Source organism: Drosophila santomea, chromosome 2L, assembly GCF_016746245.2.
Source record: "Drosophila santomea strain STO CAGO 1482 chromosome 2L, Prin_Dsan_1.1, whole genome shotgun sequence".
NCBI classification, from domain to species: Eukaryota; Metazoa; Arthropoda; class Insecta; order Diptera; family Drosophilidae; genus Drosophila; species Drosophila santomea.
In genome coordinates, this window is record NC_053016.2 from 22,663,558 (window position 1) to 22,687,906 (window position 24,349).

Consider the following 24,349-nt stretch of genomic DNA (forward strand, 5'->3'; position numbering starts at 1 on the left):
ACCTTGCCGTCCTCTCCTGCGTGCGTCGCGACGATCCTTCCCAGGAGCCACTGTTGAGGCAGCAGGTTGTCCTCTGCCACGACGACGAGTTGGCCCTCCTCGACGTTGGCCTTCTCCTCGTGCCACTTGCCCCGAAACCTGAAGGCCCAGGACATATTCCCGGAACCATCGCCGCCAGAACGTTTGCCTGACTGACGAGACAAGCCGCCATCGCCGCAAGCAACTGAGACCCGCCTGGTCCGGGGTCCGGAGTGCTGGTGCTGCGATGAGCGGCCCGCCTGTCAGCAGATGCCCGGAAGTTAGCGCCTCTCCGTCGCTTGGGTCCTGGCTGAGCGCTCCGAGGGGCCGCGAGTTCATCGTGGCATCGATCCCGACGAGGACTGTTGCCAGCTCTTCGGCGTTGAGAAGTGCGCTGCCCCCCGCTCGTAGGAGTAGGTGCTTTGCAGTTTTCACACCTGCCTCCCATAGTCCGCCCATGTGCGGAGCCCGACGGGGTGTGAACGCAAATTCGCATCCGCTTTTTGATGCGAACTCGCGAATTGCATCCGCCTGCTCCTCGATCCGATCGCGAAGAGCCAGGAAGTTGCGACTCGCTCCGACGAAGTTCGTCGCGTTGTCGCAATGCACCGTCTGCGGACATCCTCGTCGACCAATGAAACTTTGAAAAGCCAATAGAAAAGAATCAGTACTTAGATCTGAGACAATCTCTAAGTGAACCGCCTTGGACGCAAAACAAACAAATAAGGCAACGTAGGACTTATACGGGGGCCTTCCTCGAATTTTTAATGTCATATAGACAGGGCCACAAAAATCAACGCCACATATCGCAAATGGGCGGAGAGCACGGAGTCTATCTGTGTCATCAGTCGAGGCTTGCATTTGAAGCAGCGCACACATGATCGAACTGTCTGACTGCAGAGTTCCTGAGCGTTTACGGTCCAAATACGCTGTCTTAGGATGCTCACAAGTGCTCGAGGGCCGACATGAAAATTGGAATGGTGCAAATGCCGGACGTAGCTCTGCACAAACTGCGAGCGTTTCGTCAACAGCAAGCGAAACTTGGCATCATATGATATAGGAGCGTTAGCTAGTCGCCCCCCAACTCGCAACAACGAAAAGTTCCACCAAGTGCCTGTATCCTCATGGATGAATGAGTTCAATCGCTGAAGACTTGGGCCGAGCTTGGAGCCTTTACGAACCTTTTCAATTTCTACTTGATACTCGTGCTTTTGTACTATTTCGATAATCTTATGAAACGCTTCATTATATTCAGTCGGTGACAGAGTTTCTTCGAAAACTATACTCTTGTCTTTGCATTTTCTTTTAAAGCGGAACATATAAGCGAACACTCTAAGCAGTTTGAGGTGTGACGAAAACCCCTCGATGACATCCAGCAAATCGGAAGTTTGCACAGCAGCGGTCAGCCCGACCACAGTCTTCCTAGCTTCCTGACGCAAGACTTCCTCATCCGGCTCGAAATGCGCATTTTTGGGCCAGTTTTCTTCTTCGTCCTTCAGAAATGGTGGGCCAGTGAACCAGATCGACTGCCCTATCTCATCGACGTCACAACCTCTCGAAACGATATCTGCTGGGTTCTGCTTTGTGGGAACATGCCGCCATGTAGCTTCTCCTGACCATTCTTGAATGTCGACAACGAAGATGGATGAGATCGAATCCAGTAAAGAGTAACTTCAGAGTCCGACCAGTATACAATTCGTTCGATAGGGACTTTTAATAAGGGTTTGATTCTATGGCAGAGATCTGCGAGAAGGTGAGCGGCACATAACTCAAGCCTTGGGAGCGTTTTGGTCTTGAGCGGCGCTACTTTTGACTTTGAAGTCAACAACGATAATTTAAAACCTTCGGCAGTTTTGCTACGAATATAGACGCAAGCTCCATAAGCTCTCATGGAGGCGTCGGCAAAGGCATGTAGCTGTACCGGTGACAATGGGTCGGTATGCACGAACCGAGGAATCGATATCTCATCCAGTTGAGACAGAGTGCTTTTTAGCATATCCCAAGCTGTTTCCAAATGCATTGGAATTGACTTATCCCAATCTAACTTATTAAGCGAGAGTTCCTGCAATAGGATCTTTCCTTTAATCACAATGGAACTTAACAAGCCGATGGGGTCAAACAGCTTCGATGTCACCGATAGTATGTTCCGTTTTGTCGCTCGGAGACCCATGACAGAAGTGTCAATTTTGAACTTGAAGGCATCTTCGCTAGGCAACCACGGTATTCCTAACGCCTTAGTTGACTCTGAATCCGAGATAGGTACCGACTTAACCTCTTTAAACACCGAATAGCCAGAAATGGGGCTGGTCCAGTACCATATGTAACGGTGTTGAGCTTGTATAATCTCAAGGATTCAGAGGGGTCTCTCATCCACACTATGAATTGAAACTTCCTATCCGCTTCATTAACCATTACTTGGCGAAACATCTTTTTTACACCGGCAGTCAGGGCATACCTGTGCAGCCGGAAGCGGAGTAGAGTGGAGTACAACTCTTCTTGAATTGTCGGCCCCACCATCAGGATGTCGTTTAAGGCCACCTGAGACGATGTTTTGCAGGACGCATCGAACACGACGCGCAACTTTGTTGACGTACTCTGGGGCCTTAACACGCATTGATGGGGAATGACATAATTTGGAGTGGAAGGGATTTGGTTGTCTGTAGGCGACATATGACCTAGGGCGAGATATTCTTCCATGAATTCCAAGTACATGGTCTTCATGCTAAGATCTCGAGACAACATTCGCTCAAGCGACAACCTCGAAGGAGTTGCCTAATCAATTTGGATCAGATTTAAACGGCAGCCTAACTTTAAACCGACCTGATGGCAATACCTGAGAAGTCTTCCTATAATGGTCTTCACATAACTTGTGCTCAGGCGACAGAATTTTCTTTGGATTTGGCATTTCCTCCAGCGACCAAAATTTCTGTAGTGTGCTGTCAATCGATACTAAAGGTTCTTCACTACAACTGAAACTATTCACAACTTGTTTCGGGACTGCAGACTTGTATCTGCCCGAAGCAAACCAACCAAGAAGGGTCTTTTGTAGAGTTGGATAGTCAGGACCTTGTCTAATTTGACCAACAGCTAGAAATTCGAAAAATGATTCTGCTCCTATCAACATATCAATTTTTTGTGACTTGTATAAATATGGGTCTGCTAATGGTAGGTTCTTCGGGATCTTACAATCACTGACGTTCACCGACTGATCCGGATGGTAACCGGAGATCGACTTTAAGATCCAGAAATCGAACGAGAACTCAATACCATTTATTCGCGACTTCACCACTGTGTGTAATTTTTTTTTGACTTGAGAATTGGACTCGCCTATACCAAGTAAGTTGATACACGACTCCTCTCTACGAATCTGTAAGCGGTTCGGCAGTTCTTCTGTTAAAAAATTCGTTTGAGACCCAGAGTCCAGCAGAGCTCGGGCCAAAACTATTCTCCGTTTTTCGTACGGACGCTTACGATTGACGTAGCCAAAATCACCCTGTCCAAGGACGTGGCATGCATAACATGTGACGTGGAAGGCTGATCTTGGTTAAAAGTAGGAGATATGGTCTCTGACGGGGGTGGCAATGCTAAACTGTTCTCAGGCACTGTATATCTATGAACCAGAATATGGTGTGAGCGGTCACAAGCTCGACACTTAACAAACTCGAACCTTTGCATTACAGAGAGACGCCCAAACGGGATACAATTCTGTAGCAAATGATCTGCTGCATTGCAATAGCTAAACGTTTGCTGAGGCTTGCTGTTGGAGAAGGAACACGAGAATGAGCTACGATTATGTGGCTTGCTCGCCACAATTTTATCTTGCTTCGGCTTTGTCGATTCTTCAGCTGACAAATGCTGATATCGGCGATTTAACATTTTTTTAAAATCGGCCCAAAGCGGCAAAGTCTCATAATCGAGCTGTTCCTCCCATTTTTGTTTGGTCACTGGGTCGACTCTATTCAATACCAAATATATGAACATTGCATTCGAAATTTTTGTATCATCTCCTATCGATAACAGAGAACCATAAATCGACGAAACAGTATCGATAAGGTTTCTCAAGAAGGAAGCGGACTGATGCGATATTTTAGGAAGACTAAACAATGTTGATATATTATTCATAAAGATGAGGCATTCGTTATCGTATACCTTTTTTAAACTGGCTAGTGCCTTTTCGTAATTGCTCTCGGTGAGTTGGTAAGCTTTAATTGTTCCTAAAGCTTGACCAGAGAGACATGAAATTAAATGGTTAAATTTTTTGATAACTGGAATGTTGGCGTCTTTATGAACCAAAGTTTCGAAAAGGCTGATGAAATTTTTGAACTCCGAATAATCTCCACTGAATTTTGGCAATGCCAAATTCGGAAGTCGCGCACGAGTTGGAGCTTCAGCAGCTGTTCCCGGAGCTTCGCTGACGCTTGCTACCTTCATGACAGACAACAGGGACATTATTTTTGCCTTGGTCACTATACAAAGCTCTTCCAACTCGTCGCCAAATTCATCGCTACAATCTATGTCTTCTATCTGTTCTTGTAATTGATTTGCCTTACTATTTGAAGCATTTAAGTTTTCTAGTCGACATTTCAATTCTTCCTCTAATAGCGGAATCGATCCCGTTTCGAATCGCTCATTTAATAGGCGAATTGTTCTGACCCGACTTTGGAGCTTGCTTTTCAGCTCTTCCAGAACAGATATATTTTTGGTTTCTAGGCTCATTTTAAATTAAATATTTAAATTAATTAAATTAAATTAATTAAATTTATTTCCGAATTAGATTAATAAATTGCCGAAACAAATTACCTCAAATCAGACCGACAATATAATTTAATAACCTTCGAATCAATAATTAGAAATTTATTAAACCAAAAAAATTGGTTATTTTTAATTTCATAAATTCTTAATTTATTGTTCGAAATGTATATTAAATATTTTTCTGATGAGAACAACGAAAACAAATTATTTAAATTGAAATTCAAGTCACGCAGTATCAATTAATAGTGGGTGCGAAATGACGCCGAAAAGGGTATACCCGCAGAATACAGGGTAGAGCGTCACTTGACGCTCATCTAAGCGCGCCAACGAAAAAGGGCCAAACAACAACAACGCAGGTAGCGGTGCAAAAGCGAAGCGAAAACAAAAAGTTCACCGCTGCAGCTGCTAGTATATAAGGCTGTCTGTGTATTCCCAACTATTAATGCGAGTTTCAACGAACGAGAGGGGGAAGGGGGGGCAACAGTGATTGCAATAATACAGTACAAAATAATAAATAATGTTGCGTCTAAAAGCGGTTCAATATATGTATGTGTATGTATTTTATCAACAAATAAATTGGATAATTTGCATGCAATCTAGCTCTGCTATATTGATACGTACATATGTGCCAAGAACTGAAAGCGAGGTGCAATCTTCCAGCACAAGACAATAAACATTAAATTTGTCTATAGCTTTCTATTTTTTGCACAAATACCTGTGATTTCCGAACGCTAATTTTAGCGGCCACTTTCCTTAAAAGTTCCCTCGGTGGTGGCGGCAATTCCGGAAGCAGGGTATTTCGCCACCGACACGGAATATGTTTAAGAAATATTTATTGTTTAAACACACCTGCGCGTCGCGGGCAACAATATATTTATTTATTGCACTCAAAAAAAAACAAAGAACAATTTTTTATGTTGCACTTTTATATTATTATATATATAAATATTATATTATATATTATATGTGTCACTGTCACTTTAATTTGTTTAAACTAATTCTTGTCCACCCGGGGGCGCCATGAAGAATTTAATTAGTTTATTAAAAAGATTGATCTAACTTTGTTAGCAAGAAGAATTAGGTTTTAATTTCGCAACGACGACAACGAAAAGACATGCGTCTGGGCGGGTTGAATTCAATTTTCGACTTCATCTCTATTTAACATATGTGTTCTTAGGTCTAGCTTAACAGAGGTTGGCGAAGACGGGGCGAATTCGCAAAGAGCGAGAGAGAACTTTAATATGCTCCCGAATTCGCCCTAAACTAACTTACACTAGACTTTAAATTTTTTCTACTTCACATGCCAACAATAAACAACAAACAATAAACAATGACCGACAATATGAGTTCTGCCAACAATGTTCTTTTATTGGTTGAAACATGGTTTAATATCAACTTGGCAGAATTTTTTGCTTTGAATCTTTTCAAATTCTTTCGTAAAGATCGAAACAAAAGCACAATGCTTTACGCGAGGGGTGGTGGTGTTATTGTGGCTGTTCGCCGTATTTCTTGTAGTACACTCATCGAATTCTTTCAGGATAATAATATTTTGGATCAGTTGTCTGTATCTGTATCTTACACGAATGGGAAATTGTTCATTGTGACTTCTTATATACCCCCTGGAAGCGACGCTGTTGTTTATCATGCCCATTTGGATAGCATCTGCTCCCTTATGAGGACTAGGACTCCAATGACTTATTTGTATCGAGTGGCGTCTACATGGTAGAGTCCCCCCTTTCTTAAAACAAAACTTGGCTTTTTTAGATGGAAAATTGCCACGAGCATGCCGATTCACAAAAATATTAGTGAAACTGTTGTCTCCAACTACACGCCAATTGCTAAAATCAGCAATATTGCAAAGTTTGTAACAAAATTATCCTTCCTAGTTCATGCTTATATCGATAGCTTGGGCCAATGCCTCTCTATGGGTTATGTATCTCTAAGCACAGCTTTTATTATTTTCTTTTTTCCTTTTTATTCGGTTTACACAGATTTCGCAAAAGCCTTTTAAAAAGTTTTTCATTTCGCTTTACGGGATAAACTTTCTAAGCTTTGTATTCACTCTTCCTCTTTAGTCGAGTGCAGTGGATTTGTTTCCGACCCGTATGAAGCAACTTCTGGACTTCCTAATTCTTCCCACGGCGTATGCAATTTTTGGGTTTGTTAGGCGAAATACCTTGCAGTTTAGAGATCCGTACTCTCGTCTATCTGTATACAATGCTTTCGTCCGTTCTAGGGTGCAATATGCTTCCAAGAATAAAGATCGGACCAATTAAAGCCAGATAAACAATGATTTTGCCTCCGAAAGAAAACAATGAATTCGTTTGGTTGACCTAGCTGGCCTCTTATTTATTACGGTACCTGTGTCGATTGTCACTTTGTTAGTAGGATGATATGGATCTAAGTTGACTAAGAGGTGCAACTCTAGTCAGAAACACACTTTCAGGACTAACAAAGCATTGATCCAATAATCGACCAAGAGAATTTCGAATATAATTAACTTGCGACAACGATATGTCGAGCACGCCGTCAATAAAGTCATGCTGTGCTAGAGGCAGCAGAATATTCGACTGTTCTTCTTGGACCTGGTATATGAAAGTCTCCTAGAACTAAAAGGAAAAGCTATCTGAATAAAAATTAGTTAGCTTACTACACAAGCCTCTTACATTTTGATAACAGATAGTGAGACTAGACTTTAGTTTTTTGAAGATGAAGAAGTAGAAGTAGAAAAGGAGGATGGGGCAGTGATCTGGTGAGTGATCACGTGTGAGAAGTTTAATTCCCACGGGCCCTTTTTTTCTATTTTTAATCTAAGCTTCGAACTCTCTCACCACCATACTATCCGGCAAAAGACCAGCACAACAAGGTAGAGAATAGCTCATTATAGCTCATCATCATCTTGAAAGATGAAATGTACCTAGCGTTAAATTTTTTCACTTTTATGTTGTCGGCTTTTGTTTTGTCTTGTATATAAGACAATACATCAGATGATGTTTGATCAGGGGAAAGCCGAGAAATGAAAATTTGTTTCTTTGGTGGAACCACCGAGAGGGGTTTGGCACTGCAGGTTGTATTTTTGAAGTGCCAACTTGTTCCGGTAGTCCGGACTCAATATTCATCTGTGGTGGTAAACTTTTCGGGACAGGTTGAATCACCGGTTGAGAAACCAGAGGGGACAAAACGGAATCTGCAGCAATTGCAGACTGGGCTCCCTCCACAACGGATTGATCGGATTGCTCCGAGTCTTTTTTAGCTGCCGATCTGCGGGGCATTCCCCTAAGCAGCCTACCACCATCGGCTTTCTTGCGCTTTGGAGATTCCTCTAATAGCTTAAGACTATTAAATTGTGAATCTAGCGCGGAAAGAAGATCATTAGCTCGACGAAAATTATCTTTAGCCACGCCATAACTACTGATGAGTCCTTTCCGCAACTCCTAGGCAAGTAACACAACAGTATTTTAGATTTGATCCTTTAGATAGGTGATAACTTGTTCGGCCGTAAAAACCGCACTTGGTGTGTACAATTCTATCAAATAGCCAACAGGTCATTTTTGACTGCTCAGGCTTTATTAACTGACGGCATTTGTTTTGGAAGCAGACAACATTGGTTTCCATATTTAATTGGATTTTTACCTCTATACCAAAACACAAAATCAAAAATCTACCGCAAGATAGTTTTTACTCGTTCGGGCTGGACACGGTAATATTCGATACCGTTTGCACACATGCTAGCGCAACTGTACGCACCTCTTCGCTGACAGCAGTACCCGGCTGACACAAACAGGCTGATATTGTTTCATATTCTATATGCAACTACATCTGAACTCAAAGCATATATGTGGCTACTAGGACCATCGCCCTTGAGGCAGTCATCTGCAACTTGGCTAACTTTATCCCAAGTCTATAATCATAAATCATTGATGCGGACGTCGCACAGTGGCGCCTTAGATACATTTGCTTAATTAAATTCAAATTTTGATGACAACGGATCGTTGCGTGGGATATCGCATTCAGGTAATAGTTCAAAAGGGAATCCAAACAATAATTCAAATCGGTTCAGTATTTTAGAAGTTACACGTGTTCAAAGTTGAGCCTTTTTTGGGTTGCTAAAAAAAGCAGGTATTTTTTGTAGAAAATTCTGACTGCGTTCGATTTTTAGGTAAAATATGTAACCGACCGGCTTGGTTATGGTCTCTATGAAAAGGGTCATCAAATCATGGTAAAACAAAGGTAGAATAAATGTATAATATTCTTTGCAAGTGCAGGAATACCTGTCTTGCCGAAGTATTAATTTTCACATATTTTTCAATTTTGATGGAGTATTGATTCCCTACCATTCCCTGTTTTTTATCAGAATCAAAAGAGATCGGGTCCCCCCACGTCCCACCCCGAATTTTTCAGGCAAAATATACTTTCAACTCAGGGTAAAAAACGCGCGGCTTATTGCAAATTCTGCTACAAGCGCAGTTGCTGCGCAGTACGAAATTGTATGGCGGGCATACATTTTTTCCTGTATTGGCGGCTTGTTTTTCAATCTCTGACTTTGTAATGATTTTAAATGAATGTGAATAATTTAACTATTCTTCAAAAATATTAAATTAAGTAAAATTGAATGATTATTTTTAATTATTTGTAAAAAAAAACAAGAGAGAACGCTATAGTCGAGATCCCCAACTATCTGATACCCGTTACTCAGCTAGTAGAAGTGCGAAGGAGAGTCTTCAACACTGACAGTTTTTGGCGGCTTGTGCGCGTTAGAGTGGGCGTGGCAAAAAGTTTTTTGGCAAATCGATAGAAATTTACAAGACTAATACAAAAATGAAAAAATATCAAAACATTTTTCAAAAGTGTGGGCGTTAAAGTGGGCGTGGCAACATGAATCGACAAACTTGCGCTGCGTCTATGTCTCTAGAGTCTGTATGCCTAATCTAAACTTTTTAGCTCTTGTAGTTCCTGAGATCTCAGCGTTCATACGGACGGACAGACATACAGACAGACGGACGGACAGACGGACATGGCCAGATCGACTCGACTATTGATCCTGATCAAGAATATATATACTTTATATGGTCGGAAACGCTTCCTTCTGCCTGTTACATACTTTTCAACGAATCTAGTATACCCTTTTACTCTACGAGTAACGGGTATAAAAAGGTTAAAATAGATGAAAAATTGACAAAATACAAAATAAAAAAAAAAATTTTTTTTCTTGAAAATTTATGTATTTTTTGTTTTTAAAACATTAAATATGTACCATATTAACATTTTCAGAGAAAACAAATTAAAAGTATTTGTCGAAATTGTATACAAATTGAGAAAACTGCCTCCAAAAACATTAATTTTCAAGTATAAAATCTACTATTTATCACACCATATTGTATGACCACTTAATCGAAAGGTATTAAAACAACCTTTTATTAAAAAAAAAAAATTATGAACTCTCAACTGGTTCAAGAGTTATGATTTTATTAAAGCAAAAGTATCTAATGCGCCACTGTGCGTCGTCAAATCAGAACACAGAAAGATCACGTACAGCACAACAGTTGTCGAATACTATGTTTTTTAAAAATGAACGAACATCGCTTAGGTCTTCCGTTTCGTACTACTCTTGGCACACTTTTGTCGCCTAAAGAGCTTCGGCGCATATATTGTGCCTTATTTGAAATGTGCAGCACCAATCGTATACATTTACGATATTTACGATAATTAACGAAAACCAAACCAGAAATTTTTTTCTTTTATCCATTACCTAACAGTTTGTCAGGATATCTTGCTTATCTGGGTTGGAGGACGACTAGACAATGCTAACATTCCTAAATCCGAAAAACATCATATCCAGTAAATCACATTCCGCATGAATATACGCTGGCATTTGCATCATACAGGACATAATGCTCTAGAGCGACAACCTATTCAAAGGTGCGGCCCTATACTTACGCATCAGAGGATAGTGTCCTTAAAAGTCGTATTTAGCCGTCATTATTTGCATGGCAACCAAAGCAATTCAAATCGAAGTGGTTTCAGATCTGCCGAACAAAGCATTCCTCGCAGCGCTGAAGTGCATGGTTTCTCGGTCTTTAATTCTTAAATACACCTACTGCGAAAGCAGCTATGATATCGAACGTGATCTCAAGGTCAAAAAAATAGGAGATAAAATCCATAAGGTGACCAAAAAAATCAGGAGAGATTAGGTTTACATCCCAGCAGCCAGCAAGGCGACTGGGCAACGCAGCACCGCGAAATGCAGATTTACGGACAGAAGACTCAAACGTCACCACCATCAAGATCTGCCAGACCGGGTTTTGACTTAACATGTATGAACAAAGTTCCCATTGATGTTATTTATGTTATCGACATCCCCATCACAATATAAATCTATATAAATATGTAAATAGCTGTAAATAATTTTATAAAAAATGTCTCATTATATTAAGCTGCTTAGAAGATGGTAGAAGTACGGTTTTCTCTAAAAAAGGTTTCTATCTAAAGAAGATGGCGTCTGAATCTGAATTCAGTCATCTGGCTACCGATCGATTCATTTACTATTCAACCTTATATAATTATGATTATTTGGACTGCAATATTAACTTCGGCTTGCAAAAGCTTGTTAACTGTATTATAGTAATTATTTGATAACTCCTTTTTTATTTTTTAGATTCAACTGTTTTTGGGATTTGTTAAGGATATCTATACAAATCTTCCTAACCATCTTACATCTATATTTGAAACATCTAATGATGTTTGGGTTAAAGATTTAAAGGACTTAAATTTGGAACTGCTTTTATCCGAAGCATATTCTGTTAGAACTATACATGTCGAAAAGGCACTTGATTCAAATTCTCAACAACAACTTGTAAGTATTTTTAGCTAATAACTGAATAAACAAAATATATTATAAAAAGGGTTTTTGCAGCCACTTCATAATATTTTGTAGACCAAAAATGTTATAATATGGTTCTTCGTTTATTAAATATCCCATACTCAGCTGGTGTAAATGCTAGTAGGGTTCCTTGACTACCAGATATCCGTTGCTCAGCTATTGTAAGTGCTAGTATCTAACCGGTGGTTAACAGGAAGATTGCCAATCCTCTAACGCCTTTCTTTTGTAAAATGTAATTTTTTTTCAACTTTGTATCAAGATGGCAAAAGAAGGCCACAATTCTTGCCAATTTTTTCACAATGCTAACAACCTCTTAAATTTTTAATTTAAAAAGCTTAACAGATCAGGTTTGTTCAAAAAATAAATAGTGTTTTTTGACATTTTTATTTTACCAAAAAATTTTAGTTTTAAAGTATAAATTTAACCTTATTATGTGGTTGTTGGGTTCCAACTATTTAACGTAGACTATTTTTTTACACGCAATATTTACTAATCATCTGTTTTTCGTTTCAGTATAATCTCCTTCCTCGTGGAATATTATCCTTAAAAGTTTTACAAGAGCTCCCAATAATTGTTGTACTAATGTACCAAATATATAAAAATGCAGTACATCAAGAAGTTTCCGAATTCATTCCTCTTATATTGACAACTATTAATTTGCAACCAACAGTTACTCGAAGGTAAATTTAAATATTCGACGTTTGTCGTTTATTTTATTTTTAATTTTTATTTAATTTCCACTTAATTATAGCTCGTACTCGTACAGCAGAAAGATGTACTGTTATAATCGTTGAAAACTTATTGTCAAGTAAAAGGAATAGATTCCGTCATATTAAATAGCCGAGTAGCTCGGTCCATGTTTGTCTGTTCATCCAACCCAAATGTCTAACAGTCGACGAACCGCTTCGCAAAGTGCAAGTTTATCCCTCGCGTTCACCTATGCCATTCTTATCCGTACCTAAAATTGCGACTTCGTCGGTATAATAATATTAGTCTTTTTTGCTAATTGCGATTTAACTTATTTTTCTTCGAGAAATTGCATGCTCAGGGTACGAAACGAGAGAATTGATTGAAGAACGACTTAATTGCAGAGCGAACAGTAGAACGCTAAGCCAAAGGTGTAGGTGAGAGAGTAATAAAAAAGAGAGTGAGCGCAAGAGGGGAGAGCTTATATGCTTTTGCAGCTGAACTGCATGTATAACAAAGAATGCTGTTAAACTGTGTCCCCAAAGTTGACATGTTTACAAATAAAACAAGAGAGAACGCTATAGTCGAGTTCCCCGACTATCTGATACCCGTTACTTAGCTAGTGGAAGTGCAAAGGAGAGTTTTCAACACTGACAGTTTTTGGAGGTTTGTGGGCGTTAGAGTGGGCGTGGCAAAAAGTTTTTTTGGCAAATCGATAGAAATTTACAAGTCCAATACAAAAATGAAAAAATATCAAAACATTTTTTAAAAGTGTGGGCGTGGCAGCTTTGGGCGGTTTGTGGGCGTTAGAGTGGGCGTGTCAAAAAATTTTTTTGGCAAATCGATAGAAATTTACAAGTCCAATACAAAAATGAAAAAATATCAAAACATTTTTTAAAAGTGGGGGCGTGGCAGTTGTGGGCGTTAGAGTGGGCGTGGCAACCTGAATCGACAAACTTGCGCTGCTTCTATGTCTCTGGAGTCTGTATGTTTAATCTCAACTTTTTTAGCTTTTGTAGTTCCTGAGATCTCGACGTTCATACGGACGGACAGACGGACAGACGAACATGGCCAGATCGACTCGGCTATTGATCCTGATCAAGAATATATATACTTTATATGGTTGGAAACGCTTCCTTCTGCCTGTTACATACTTTTCAACGAATCTAGTATACCCTTTTACTCTACGAGTAACGGGTATACAAATTTAGGGATTTTGGATTTTAGTCACTGACTCCACCGAAGACTTCTCCAGCTGCCCATATACTCGACGAAGACCATCTTGGTCAACAGAGGGTGAAGCTAAGGTTGAAAGCTAAATTTAGCGTGAAAAAGTTGACAACGATGAAACTCTGGGTCCAAGAGATTAAGATTTTTGAGTATGTACCAGTTGCAAATGTCCATGTCATTCAATAATATTGAAGGTTATAACATCTGTGATGTCAGCCGAGTAGTTAGAAGTTCGAGATCGCATTGAAATGTTTACTGACAAACCATCTGTACCAAAACTAGAATAGCCTATTCCAGTATCACAATCTGGCGATTTTGACAGATTTTTTTCTTAAGATTAAGCTGATTTGCGAATCGGGATGTATGAGGTAAGTTGAGATCCAGATTCAGGCAGAAAACGGAAGGAACAAAGCTTCCCGAACGGCGGTGGCTAGGAGCACAACATCTTTAGCAAAATCCTGTGCATGAAGAGCAGTAGGCGTTCCAGGCCATGTAGAGGGTTCTACGGCATAATGTGACTCAGAAGCAAGCGTTTCTTCCGGCTGTGATCTTTAATGGGGTGAAGGCGAGGCCGAAATTATCAGATGAAGCAGGCACTGCTTCAGTTGATGCCGTCTTGAGGCATTTTATGCAAAGTGGAAGTATTTTTTTCTTCTTTGAATCAATTAGCTGGGGTCAGGTTTTTGAAGCTCTGGCAACAATTTATTGAGTGGCCAGAATCATTGCAGAACACACAGGTCGAAGGGCTGACACTTTTAGCAAGAAGAACTGCCCAAGCAAGTCAGATGCTCTGTTGCTTCCCACCTGATTGCTTGGCGCATAGCTTGCCATGGCGAACTCAATGTTTTCCAGCGTCCTGCATCGCTGCTCCAGAAACGATGCCATTGATTCCCACGTAGTAACTAAGTTTTTGAAGACTGGATCCTCTAAATGCTCCTACCATTTCGCCTGACTCGCCGGATCCAGCTTCTGGACAAGTACTTGGGCAATAATGCATCCATCGATGCATTCTATGTTGCGCACGAGTATGAACGTTAAATTTATTCGAAAGCTCACGAAGCATTGAAACCGAACCAGTCTGTACTGCCCTTAGCCGCAAAATCTAAGTGTCATGCGCCTGTCAAACGCCGATTAGCACATCTGTTTGTAACAATTCCAAAGCAATAGCATAGTTGCCTTCTTAAATTTCCAACCAGCGATGGTTTCCAAAGCCTTGTCCCTCAGACAGGATCGTAGATGCTATAGCTTCTCAGTGGTTGTAAGGTCAGGATGACTATCTATTATCGTCGTAAACACAAAATAAAAGTGCGGCCAGTTAGAATAGCCTCCAGCGAATTTTGGAAGCTTAAGAGGGGGCAGCTATGGTACCCTACTCCGGAGTGAACGCTGCCGATGGCCACGATCACACGGAGAAATGCCGAATACAAAGGTTGAGTGGGAATGGATTTGTGAAGCGCGCTTTGAAATCTCCCTACGAACTGAGGATTTAAGCGTTACGAGAACATCATTTAATTTCTCACTCAAATCGCTTTCAATTTTTTTTTTTCCGAAATGTTTGTTGCAACTCATTGATCAGCTCGAACCTCACATGAAGAGCGGAATCGTCAAAAGAAGTTAACGTAGAACTACATTAAGAATCTGATAATCGTTTCACTCTATTATATATTGCAGTCGCCATGTGCTTTAAAAATGTACCCTGTCTGCATCAGCGGTAACTTTTCTAGAATTTTCAGCAGCCATGGCAACAGCAACAACACCAAATTCGCTTCAAGCAGGAAGATGAACTCAAAGAACAATTAGCGGAAGCTTCCGTTATTTGGCTTTAATGTTCACTGCCTTCAGTTTTTGATTCTTGTACACAATTATTGTTTATGCAAAAATCACTCAGCAGTAACAGCGAATTAAAGTTTAAGTTGTATGATTGCACTATAAATTGTTTATGCATATATCACGTCAGGGTAACTAAAATGTTGATCTAATAAGCCATTTTATAAGCCTTTTTTGCAAAAGGAAAGACGATTTTTATGAAAGCGAATTCTAGAGATTTAAATTATTTTTCTTCAAAAAATTTGGCAGCGATGTGCATGCTTTGGGTTCGAAACAAGAGAATTGATTGCAGAGCGACTTTATTGCTAAACTAAACTGCCGTTTAGACCAACAGGTTTGATGCACAAGTGCTTAAACCCTAGGGCCGTAGAAAATGCAAGCGCACTTGGCATTTCTGCGTCTTAATAATATTACCTGATGTAGATAATCTCTGGATTCAGGTGCTTTAGATAGCATTATTAGACTAGACGACAAGCTTTCGTTACATCCAATGCGTTTTGACATCATTTTTCCTACGGATTTTCTAAGACACTGTTCCTAGATCTCAACTTGTCGTGTCTCCTCACACATGGCACCTTGCACGCAACAATGAAAAATGTGTAAACATACCTAATTAAAACCAGAATTATTTCGCACCAGCTAAATATTAAAATTTATGTCTTAATTTTTATAAAAATACGTATTTGGAAAACATATTTATAAGAAATATCAAATATTCGTTGAAAAGTATATAACAGGCAGAAGGAAGCGTTTCCGACCATATAAAGTATATATATTCTTGATCAGGATCAATAGCCGAGTCGATTTGGCCATGTCCGTCTGTCCGTCCGTCCGTATGAACGCTGAGATCTCAGGAACTACATAAGCTAGAAAGTTGAGATTAATCATACAGACTCCTGAGACATGATTCATGTTGCCACGCCCACAAACCGCCCAAACTGCCACTCCCACATTTTTGAAAAATAATTTGATATTTTTTCATTTTTGTATAGTCTTTTATATTTTTATCGATTTGCCAAACAACTTTTTGCCACGCCCACTCCAACGCCCAAAAACTGTCAGTGTGGAAGACTCTCCTTCGCACTTTTACTAGCTCAGTAACGGGTATCAGATAGTCGGGGAACTCGACTATAGCGTTCTCTCTTGTTTTGTATTTGTATTCAACGTAAAACAAAACTTGAACGCATCCACGTGCCTTTCTACGGAAAGACTTAGGATATCAGAAGTAAGTATGTATATAAGAAGTAAAAATCGAAAAATCAAAAAAGGGAATTTTTATTGCATGCAAAGTATATGCAAATATGTATATTAAAACCGATTCCATCCAATATATTTTTATGTCGCCATAGGTCCTGATATAAGATTTAAGTACGGTGGTACGGGGGAGGTCAAGCGAGTGTTTCCTCTTGAGGCGTCTTAGGGATTGACTATTTTTTTACGAGGTTGATGGCCAGGTGGTTACCTTTCACTGACATGGGAGACCTCCTCTATAACCATTATATTCCAAGTTCTTTGTGTATGATGGAGTTTTCGTGGTACGGTTGGGCATTGGAAACTGTTTTCAGGAATTTATTTTGTTGGTGACACAAATTCCTTTCTCTCAGCTTTTGAAACATTCTTGTGTGAGTAGAAATAATAAACAACGGTACTTTTCTTGAAATCAATCGTGTCTTAGTTTGCTCATTAGACAATCTTCCCATAACAAAAACGAATTTTAATATCTACCGTTACAACCAGCATCTGAAAAAAAACGTACGCGTATATAAACAGCAACACCCAATCGAGGCGCATTTAATCCTACATGCATGGAAAAACTAACGCTTTTCGATATCAAATCAAGAACGAACCGCATCGAGAGTAAATTCAAGAACGAATAATTGGAGACAAATTATGAATTTGAGAACGAACATTCTGGATCCATGTAGTAACATTTGATGGGATTAAGTACGATAATGTACTAATTTAAGAGCGATAAATAAATGTATGGGAAAAACTTAAATTAAATATCAAAAATAATTGACTAAAACTAGTCAAATTTTAATATGTGCATTACAAATTTACGGTTTAAGTTGTACAAATTTAAAACTAAATTAATATTTTTAATTTCAGAGCCCACACTTTGTGCTTTGTTTTAAGAACGAATCATATTTATTGTTAAATTCAACATTAACACGAATTTGATTTCTGTTTTTATACCCGTTACTCGTAGAGTAAAAGGGTATACTAGATTCGTTGAAAAGTATGTAACAGGCAGAAGTATATATATTCTTGATCAGGATCAATAGCCGAGTCGATCTAGCGATTTGCCAAACAAAAAACGCCCACTATAACGCCCACAAACCGCCAAAAACTGTCAGTGTTGAAGAGCCTCCTTGCGCACTTTCACTAGCTGAGTAACGGGTATCAGATAGTCGAGGAACTCGACTATAGCGTTCTCTCTTGTTTTATATGTATATATATATAGTACATGTAAAGATCCAAATAAGAAAACTTTAGTTGTGAGTTGATAATTTTAAACTGAATCTTTATTTTCCGAGTCCTAGCTTAGATAGCTAACATAATATTTACATATTCTAATCTTATCTCTAACTAGTCCAACGCAGTGGCCATCTGTTCCCCAGATGTGAGAAACTGTTTTAAGTGCAGGAATTTTCCACTGCACGATATTCCTTATCTTCAAAGAAATGCTTCCTGACCCGCTTGCATCTTTATTTAAGGGATGAAACCCACGCAGGAGTTCGTTGTTTATCCCAGATATCTATATCCTAACGCTCAGGCGTTGTTTAATTTTAGATAAGGCATTGCTGCAGCGTTTCACTAACTGTACATACATTTCTTATGTAAATCCTTTTATATATATTCATGTTCGTCTGAACATACTATATGTACTATATATACATAAAAACTTCCATAACTTTTTCTTAAAAATTAATTTGTTACTCTTTTCCTAAAGTTCTTACAGCTAATCATATTTAATGTGAACGAGTGTGTGTTTTTTTTAAGGATATGTAAGGGTGCGGTGTCGAATTAACTCAATTTTTAAATTGTTTATTTTAATTAATTACTTTGATACATAAAAACCGCCTAGTTTCGTATCTGAAGATCCATGAACGATGATAAAGGGTTAAAGAGTTGATCCCTCGGAGTAATGAAGACACCTTCTGGTTAATTTGGCGCTTATAGTTGTTTACGCAAGATAATCGCATCACGAAACGCACAGTCGAACAAAATAACAAATAAAAGGTCCTGGGCATTTACAAAAAGAAGAAAGACAAATATAACAATAAGTTAATAGAAATGTTGTTATTAGTTATAATTAGCTTTGCTAATTTATCAATGCGAAACACTACTTACCGGTTTTACATGGGCAAACATGGGCGTTGCATATAGCGACCGTTTAATGTCTTACATAATTTAAAATCCTTAAATCAACTTATTTAAATTAAACATACACTTGAAAATAAAAAAAATATCCCGCCAATTATTAGAACGGTATTCAGAAGTCTATACATGGCGTTTTTTTCTTTACTCTGAATTTGTCTCCTCTCACTCTCATTTTCGGTCACTGCTCTGAACTACCTCGAAAAAAAACAACAAATATGAACTTCGAACATAGGCAGCGCCAGAGCCACGACATAATTTGGCTTGACTTCGTTGTTTGAAACTTTCCTATAAAAAGCCTGTGAGAATTGTTTTTGTTTGTTCGAAATCTCGCAAGGAAAAATACGGGCGAGGAATTTTGATACTGAAGGGTATGTGTGCAAGCAAACACGTGCGTAGGCCACCGACTCTTATCTTGGCGGGTATTTTCTTGCTTTTGTTTTGCACTTTCTTAGTTAAAAATGTTTTCTCACGTGTTTGTATATGTACATACATACATATGTACATTTGTCACATTTGATTGTTCTATTTAAAAACCCTTGTTCGTTTTATACGTCTAAGAAATTCGCTAATGCATGTATGTAAATTAGGTTGATCCTATGCTCCAGTATTCCTCCTTTACGGATGGTCCTAGATAGATTTCACGAAGATGGTTGATCCCCTGGTCCTGGTGTTACCCAGGCGGAATGTCTTCTTAAGTAGATTACGGTGGTGGGAGTGACTTTGCCCCCTTTGCTGGACACTGGCCTTCGGGCTCAGCGTGGATAGATTATATCAAACTCCGGCAAGTCGCCGGAGTAGCTGTGTCTTTATTTCTAAAGTGCTCGCTTAGAACTAAATACAAAGAATATGGAAAATAGGAATTTACCCTAGCTCCAATGCAGCACGCCATAAGCTTATGGTCGGCAAGCCGACTCAGCATTTATGCAGCACATTTCGGTACCCCGGATATTGGGTGTCCGATTGCCGCTGCTGACCGTTCTTAGCGCGGAGCGCTGAACTCAGTTGGGGCGCATCAGCATTTTTTATCTGAAGCTACTTAGTTGCTAGGGTATTTATAAATGTAAACTATATAGCTGCTGACAAATATTTGGTAGCTCTATCAGTTGTTAACTACTCCCCCCTCAAATCATGACCGTCCTCGGTTATATGAAGCTTATCGATGGTTTGTTGTATTTCGACGGAGGCTCACCTTTTCCTTAATGCCAAAAAAAGGATGAGTGAACCAACGTTCAGGATTACTCCAGCCACGAACCAAAGTTTAGGGGAGCCCGCGGCGTCAACCTCGCCCTTAAACCCTTGGATAAAGCGCAGATTGTCGTTGTTCATGCGGTGTAGCCAGGGCATGCTCAGTACCGGGTCGTGGCCGACGATGTTAAGTAGTGGTGATCTTACTACACCAGCCTGCTTGCCTATTGATTTTCGGAGATTTACGAACTTCGTTCCGTTGATGGTAGCTGACCGTTTGAAGGTTACCAGATGCGTTTCTTTGACGAGCACCTCTGGGCCGCCATCCGTTAATAAGGCTGTTGCCTCGTTAATAATAACGATGCCGTCATCTATAGGCATTACTGCCCTCAGGTGGCTGGGTTGAGTGTTGCACTGGGCTGTGCTTCCCGCATGTAGCGACCGAGCGCAAGTTTCGCGTCGAGATCGTTCGCAGAAGGTGTTGTGCGTGGTCTCCATGCACTCGGTGACCGAAAAGATGTCTTCTTCACATTCTGCCAAGGTGTCTTCGTCCAGTTGTAGGATTACTTGATGATGTGATACTGGGTATATGAGGACTTTTTTACATCTGACCCTGACTCTAGGATAGGCTATTAGTATATGGATAATGTTATCTTACTGAAGAACCCTAATTTTAGAGGCTTCTAATAAACTAACTATTGGGGTGTCTTGTTCAATTAGTGATTTCAGATCGGCATAATCAAGAATAGGGATTTATTATGTTAGCCTTAGTCAGTGAGAATTAAATTTTGTATCAGCATTTTTGTCAGCATTCTATTTCTCGCTAGTAAGGCCTCGTACAGGTGCGGGGTGTCAACCAAATCGTTATTTCGGGCTTTAATAATTTTGTTAATGGTGTCAGTCAGTCTGTTTATCTGCTTCTGAGTTTCGGAGTTTATGTTAATCTGCCTGGAGTTTGAGTCCACTAGCTGGGCTTCTGTTATTCTGATTTTTAGGAAATCTGAGGCGCCCGGGATTCCTGAGACTACCCTTAGAGCTGTACCCAAGAAGTCTAAACTTCTCGCAATTCGGTGGTGTATTTTTAGAACGGACAACAAGTTTCTGAGATGATCTATATCAACATCTAACAATTCGCGCATATGCGACTGTGGAAAAGACTCGGACAATTTCTCTGTCTCATCTACCATGCTAATAAAGTCGGATATGTTGCTCGAGTGCCTCAAGCAGTCACGTTGTTCAAACACCAATACATCAGCATCTATGACGGGAATGTATTTGGCTTGAGAGAAGTCGGTAATCCGTACATTTGTAACTGCCAGGGTGATGAGCGTTATGAAGGCGAACCTGCAATCCAAACGTAGAATGAGACCACGGCGTATTTTCTCAAATCTGGCTTACTATCTAGAAATATGGTATAAGCAAAAAATAGTGGGAATATTTATTTGAGGTTGTCCTTATGGACCACCCTCCCCTTAATGAGAACAGACGTTCCCAGGTCTGCCTGCACTGTTTGTTCTGTGCACAATGGGGTAAGCTTGTTTCCTAGCCTTTTATTGTTTTTAACGAAAACATCATCTCCCACCTCAAAAACACGGTTTTGCCTAGCTGGGTTGTATCTTTCGATGTTGTTTTTCTGGGCCTTTATCAGCTTGTCTTTAATGCCTAGGCAGCGATCATCGGAACCCGAGTGGAGGATCTAGGCCGGTTTGAATGTAGGGTCTTATTATATTCTATCGTTGCCCTCAAGATTAATTCTGTCGTATCGCTGATTTTCTTGTCTAGTTTAAGGCACCTGGCGACTTCTGACAAGGTGCTGTGGAATCGTCCCACCTGACCGTTTGACGAGCTATGCAGCGGGGCCGCGTTGACAATGTCAATGTGGTAGCTGTTCTTAAGTAACGAGGTAATAGTTTCCGAATTGAAGGCGGCTTCGTTGTCGCAATATATTATCTTGATTTTGGGGAACAAATTGAAGTAGGGGCCCTGTGACGTCCACTATTGTTCTGGACAGCACTGGTTGCACTATTGCAAACTTTGAGAACTTGTCAACGCACGTTAAGAATTGCTTCTTATCGGTTGAGAAGATATCATTGTGCAACATTTTGCCTGTTTCTTAGGGTGCCTGTCATATTTGCATATTCGCAATATATTATCTTGATTTTGGGGAACAAATTGAAGTAGGGGCCCTGTGACGTCCACTATTGTTCTGGACAGCACTGGTTCCACTATTGCAAACTTTGAGAACTTGTCAACGCACGTTAAGAAATGCTTCTTATCGGTTGAGAAGATATCATTGTGCAACATTTTGCCTGTTTCTTAGGGTGCCTGTCATATTTGGCTTTGGTGCATATTTTGCAATTTGCAACCACTTCCTTTGCTAGGCTGTTCATTTAGGGGAAATAGTAATCGCGGAGGATTTGCTTGGTATTCTCCTGAGCTGCCCTGTGTGCATGATTGTGTTCTGTCGTGACAATTTCCAATGCTCATTTCGATTGGTAACATCTATTACAATATTTTTACAGTATCGAAACTGCGTAGCCGGGAAATGAGCAATTAAGTCGTGCTGAAAGCTTGCCAGGGTGGGTAGATCGCAGTGTATCGCATTCACGACATCGGGGTTCACGACCTACTTTAGCATTTCCAAAATGATGCTTTTGTCGGCGAAATTGATTAAGTGGCGAGTTTTACTACGAAACAACACCAAGCTTCGCTTTAGTCGGAAACGTGATTCTTCTACAACAATTTGATTTCTGAAGCAGTTCACTGGTTGGTCTGTCGCTTCGACCGTGTAGGTCAGTGACAGTTCGCTGTGAATAGTCGCAGCGTCTCGTGGAACCTCACCAGACACCTTGAGGACTTGGACTACGCAGACGACATCTGTCTCATATCGCACAGACTCGACGACATACAGAGGAAAAGTGACGACCTCGTCAGGATAGCCATCAGCGTAGGGCTCGAGATAAACATAGCGAAAACAAAAGCTATGCGCTTCAACCACTCCAGCCAAGGAAACATCAAGATAAATCGAGTTCATTACCAGTTTCCCATACCTTGGCACCATCATATCCAACAGTGGTGGAGTGGATGATGATGTCTCCGGTCGTCTTGACAAAGCCCGCTCAGCATTTGGGAGATTATACCGCATATGGAGAGACCGACAAATCAGCCGACGAACAAGGCTCAGGATCTACAATGCGTGTGTGAAATCCATACTGCTATACGGAAGTGAGACATGGCTCGCAACGAAAAAAATAACGCAGAAACTGCAGGTTTTCAGCAACAAATGCCTGAGAATCAAAATAGCCGACACAGCTGTGGCGCGTTACGAACTAGCCCCCGATACACACCCAAATAAGGAAAAAGAAATGGATGTGAATAGGGCACGCTCTCAGAAGAAACCCTATTAGCATAGTAAGGATGGCACTGGACTGGAAAAAAGTCGCAGCGTCTGACGGAGGCTCACTTTGTAAGGCATTAACGTTCTGTGGCGTCCGCCACATGGTTGTCTTTTCCCGGTTTGTAGTAGATTTTTGCGTTATGATCATCAATATACGCTTTCCATCTTTTTATTTTCGGATTTGGATTTCGATCGGATACCGCGAATGTCAACGGTGATGGTCCGTATAAATGTTAATATCGCGAGTGCCATACAGGTAGTGTTGTAACTTGCCTAAGGCCCACACTATGGCCAACAATTCTCTTTCATTCGGGGCTTAAAGATCATTGTGATGGGACTTTTATCTTGCGATAGGACTGCACCGAACCGTTCGCGGAAGCATCCGTCGTTAGATCGAATGGCTTTCTGAAATCAGGGTATCTGAGAATTACATCCTCAGAAGCCAAGACATTTCTCAGCCTCTCGAATGCATCTCTCTGCAAATCACCGAACTCGATGGGAGTCTTCCTGGACATGTGCTTGCTGATGGAGCCATTTTCTCCTTTCATCAAGCTTGTCAACGGCCTCGCGATCACCGCAAAGTCTTTAACGAAGCAACGGTAATAACTGGCTAGACCCAAAAATGACCTTAGCTCATACAAGTTTGTAGGCTCTGGGTACTCCTTTATGGCCTTTACCTTTTCTGGGTCGGTTTTGGCACCTCCATTGGTGACAATAAATCCAGGATACTCAACGCGTGATACTCAAGTGCGTCTTCTCGTTGGATACTTTCATCTTGAAATGGTCGTTTTCATTTTCAGAAAAAATAATGACGTCATCTACGTGAACATAGCATGATTTGCCAATCTGTTCCCGTAAGACGTCGTCGATCGCTCTTTGGAAGATGCTTCCCGCAGTCTTCAACCCAAACGGGAATCGACAAAATTCGTACTTTCCGCCGTTTACCGAAAAGGAGGTCTTTTCACGGTCATGTTCGGCCTAGTATATCT

The 24,349-nt window shown here is 40.4% G+C and overlaps 1 protein-coding gene across 2 annotated transcripts in view; it reads left to right on the forward strand.

The window, feature by feature from the left end:
- The window catches only part of LOC120455879 (transcription-associated protein 1), a 140,415-nt gene that overhangs the window by 12,612 nt on the left and 103,454 nt on the right, over nucleotides 1–24,349 (forward strand). For both annotated transcript variants that reach the window (XM_039642376.1, XM_039642366.1), the window contains exons 3-4: nucleotides 11,426–11,623; nucleotides 12,164–12,330. In XM_039642376.1, coding sequence (XP_039498310.1) covers nucleotides 11,426–11,623; nucleotides 12,164–12,330 — 365 coding nt within the window. The remainder of the gene's footprint in view (nucleotides 1–11,425; nucleotides 11,624–12,163; nucleotides 12,331–24,349) is intronic.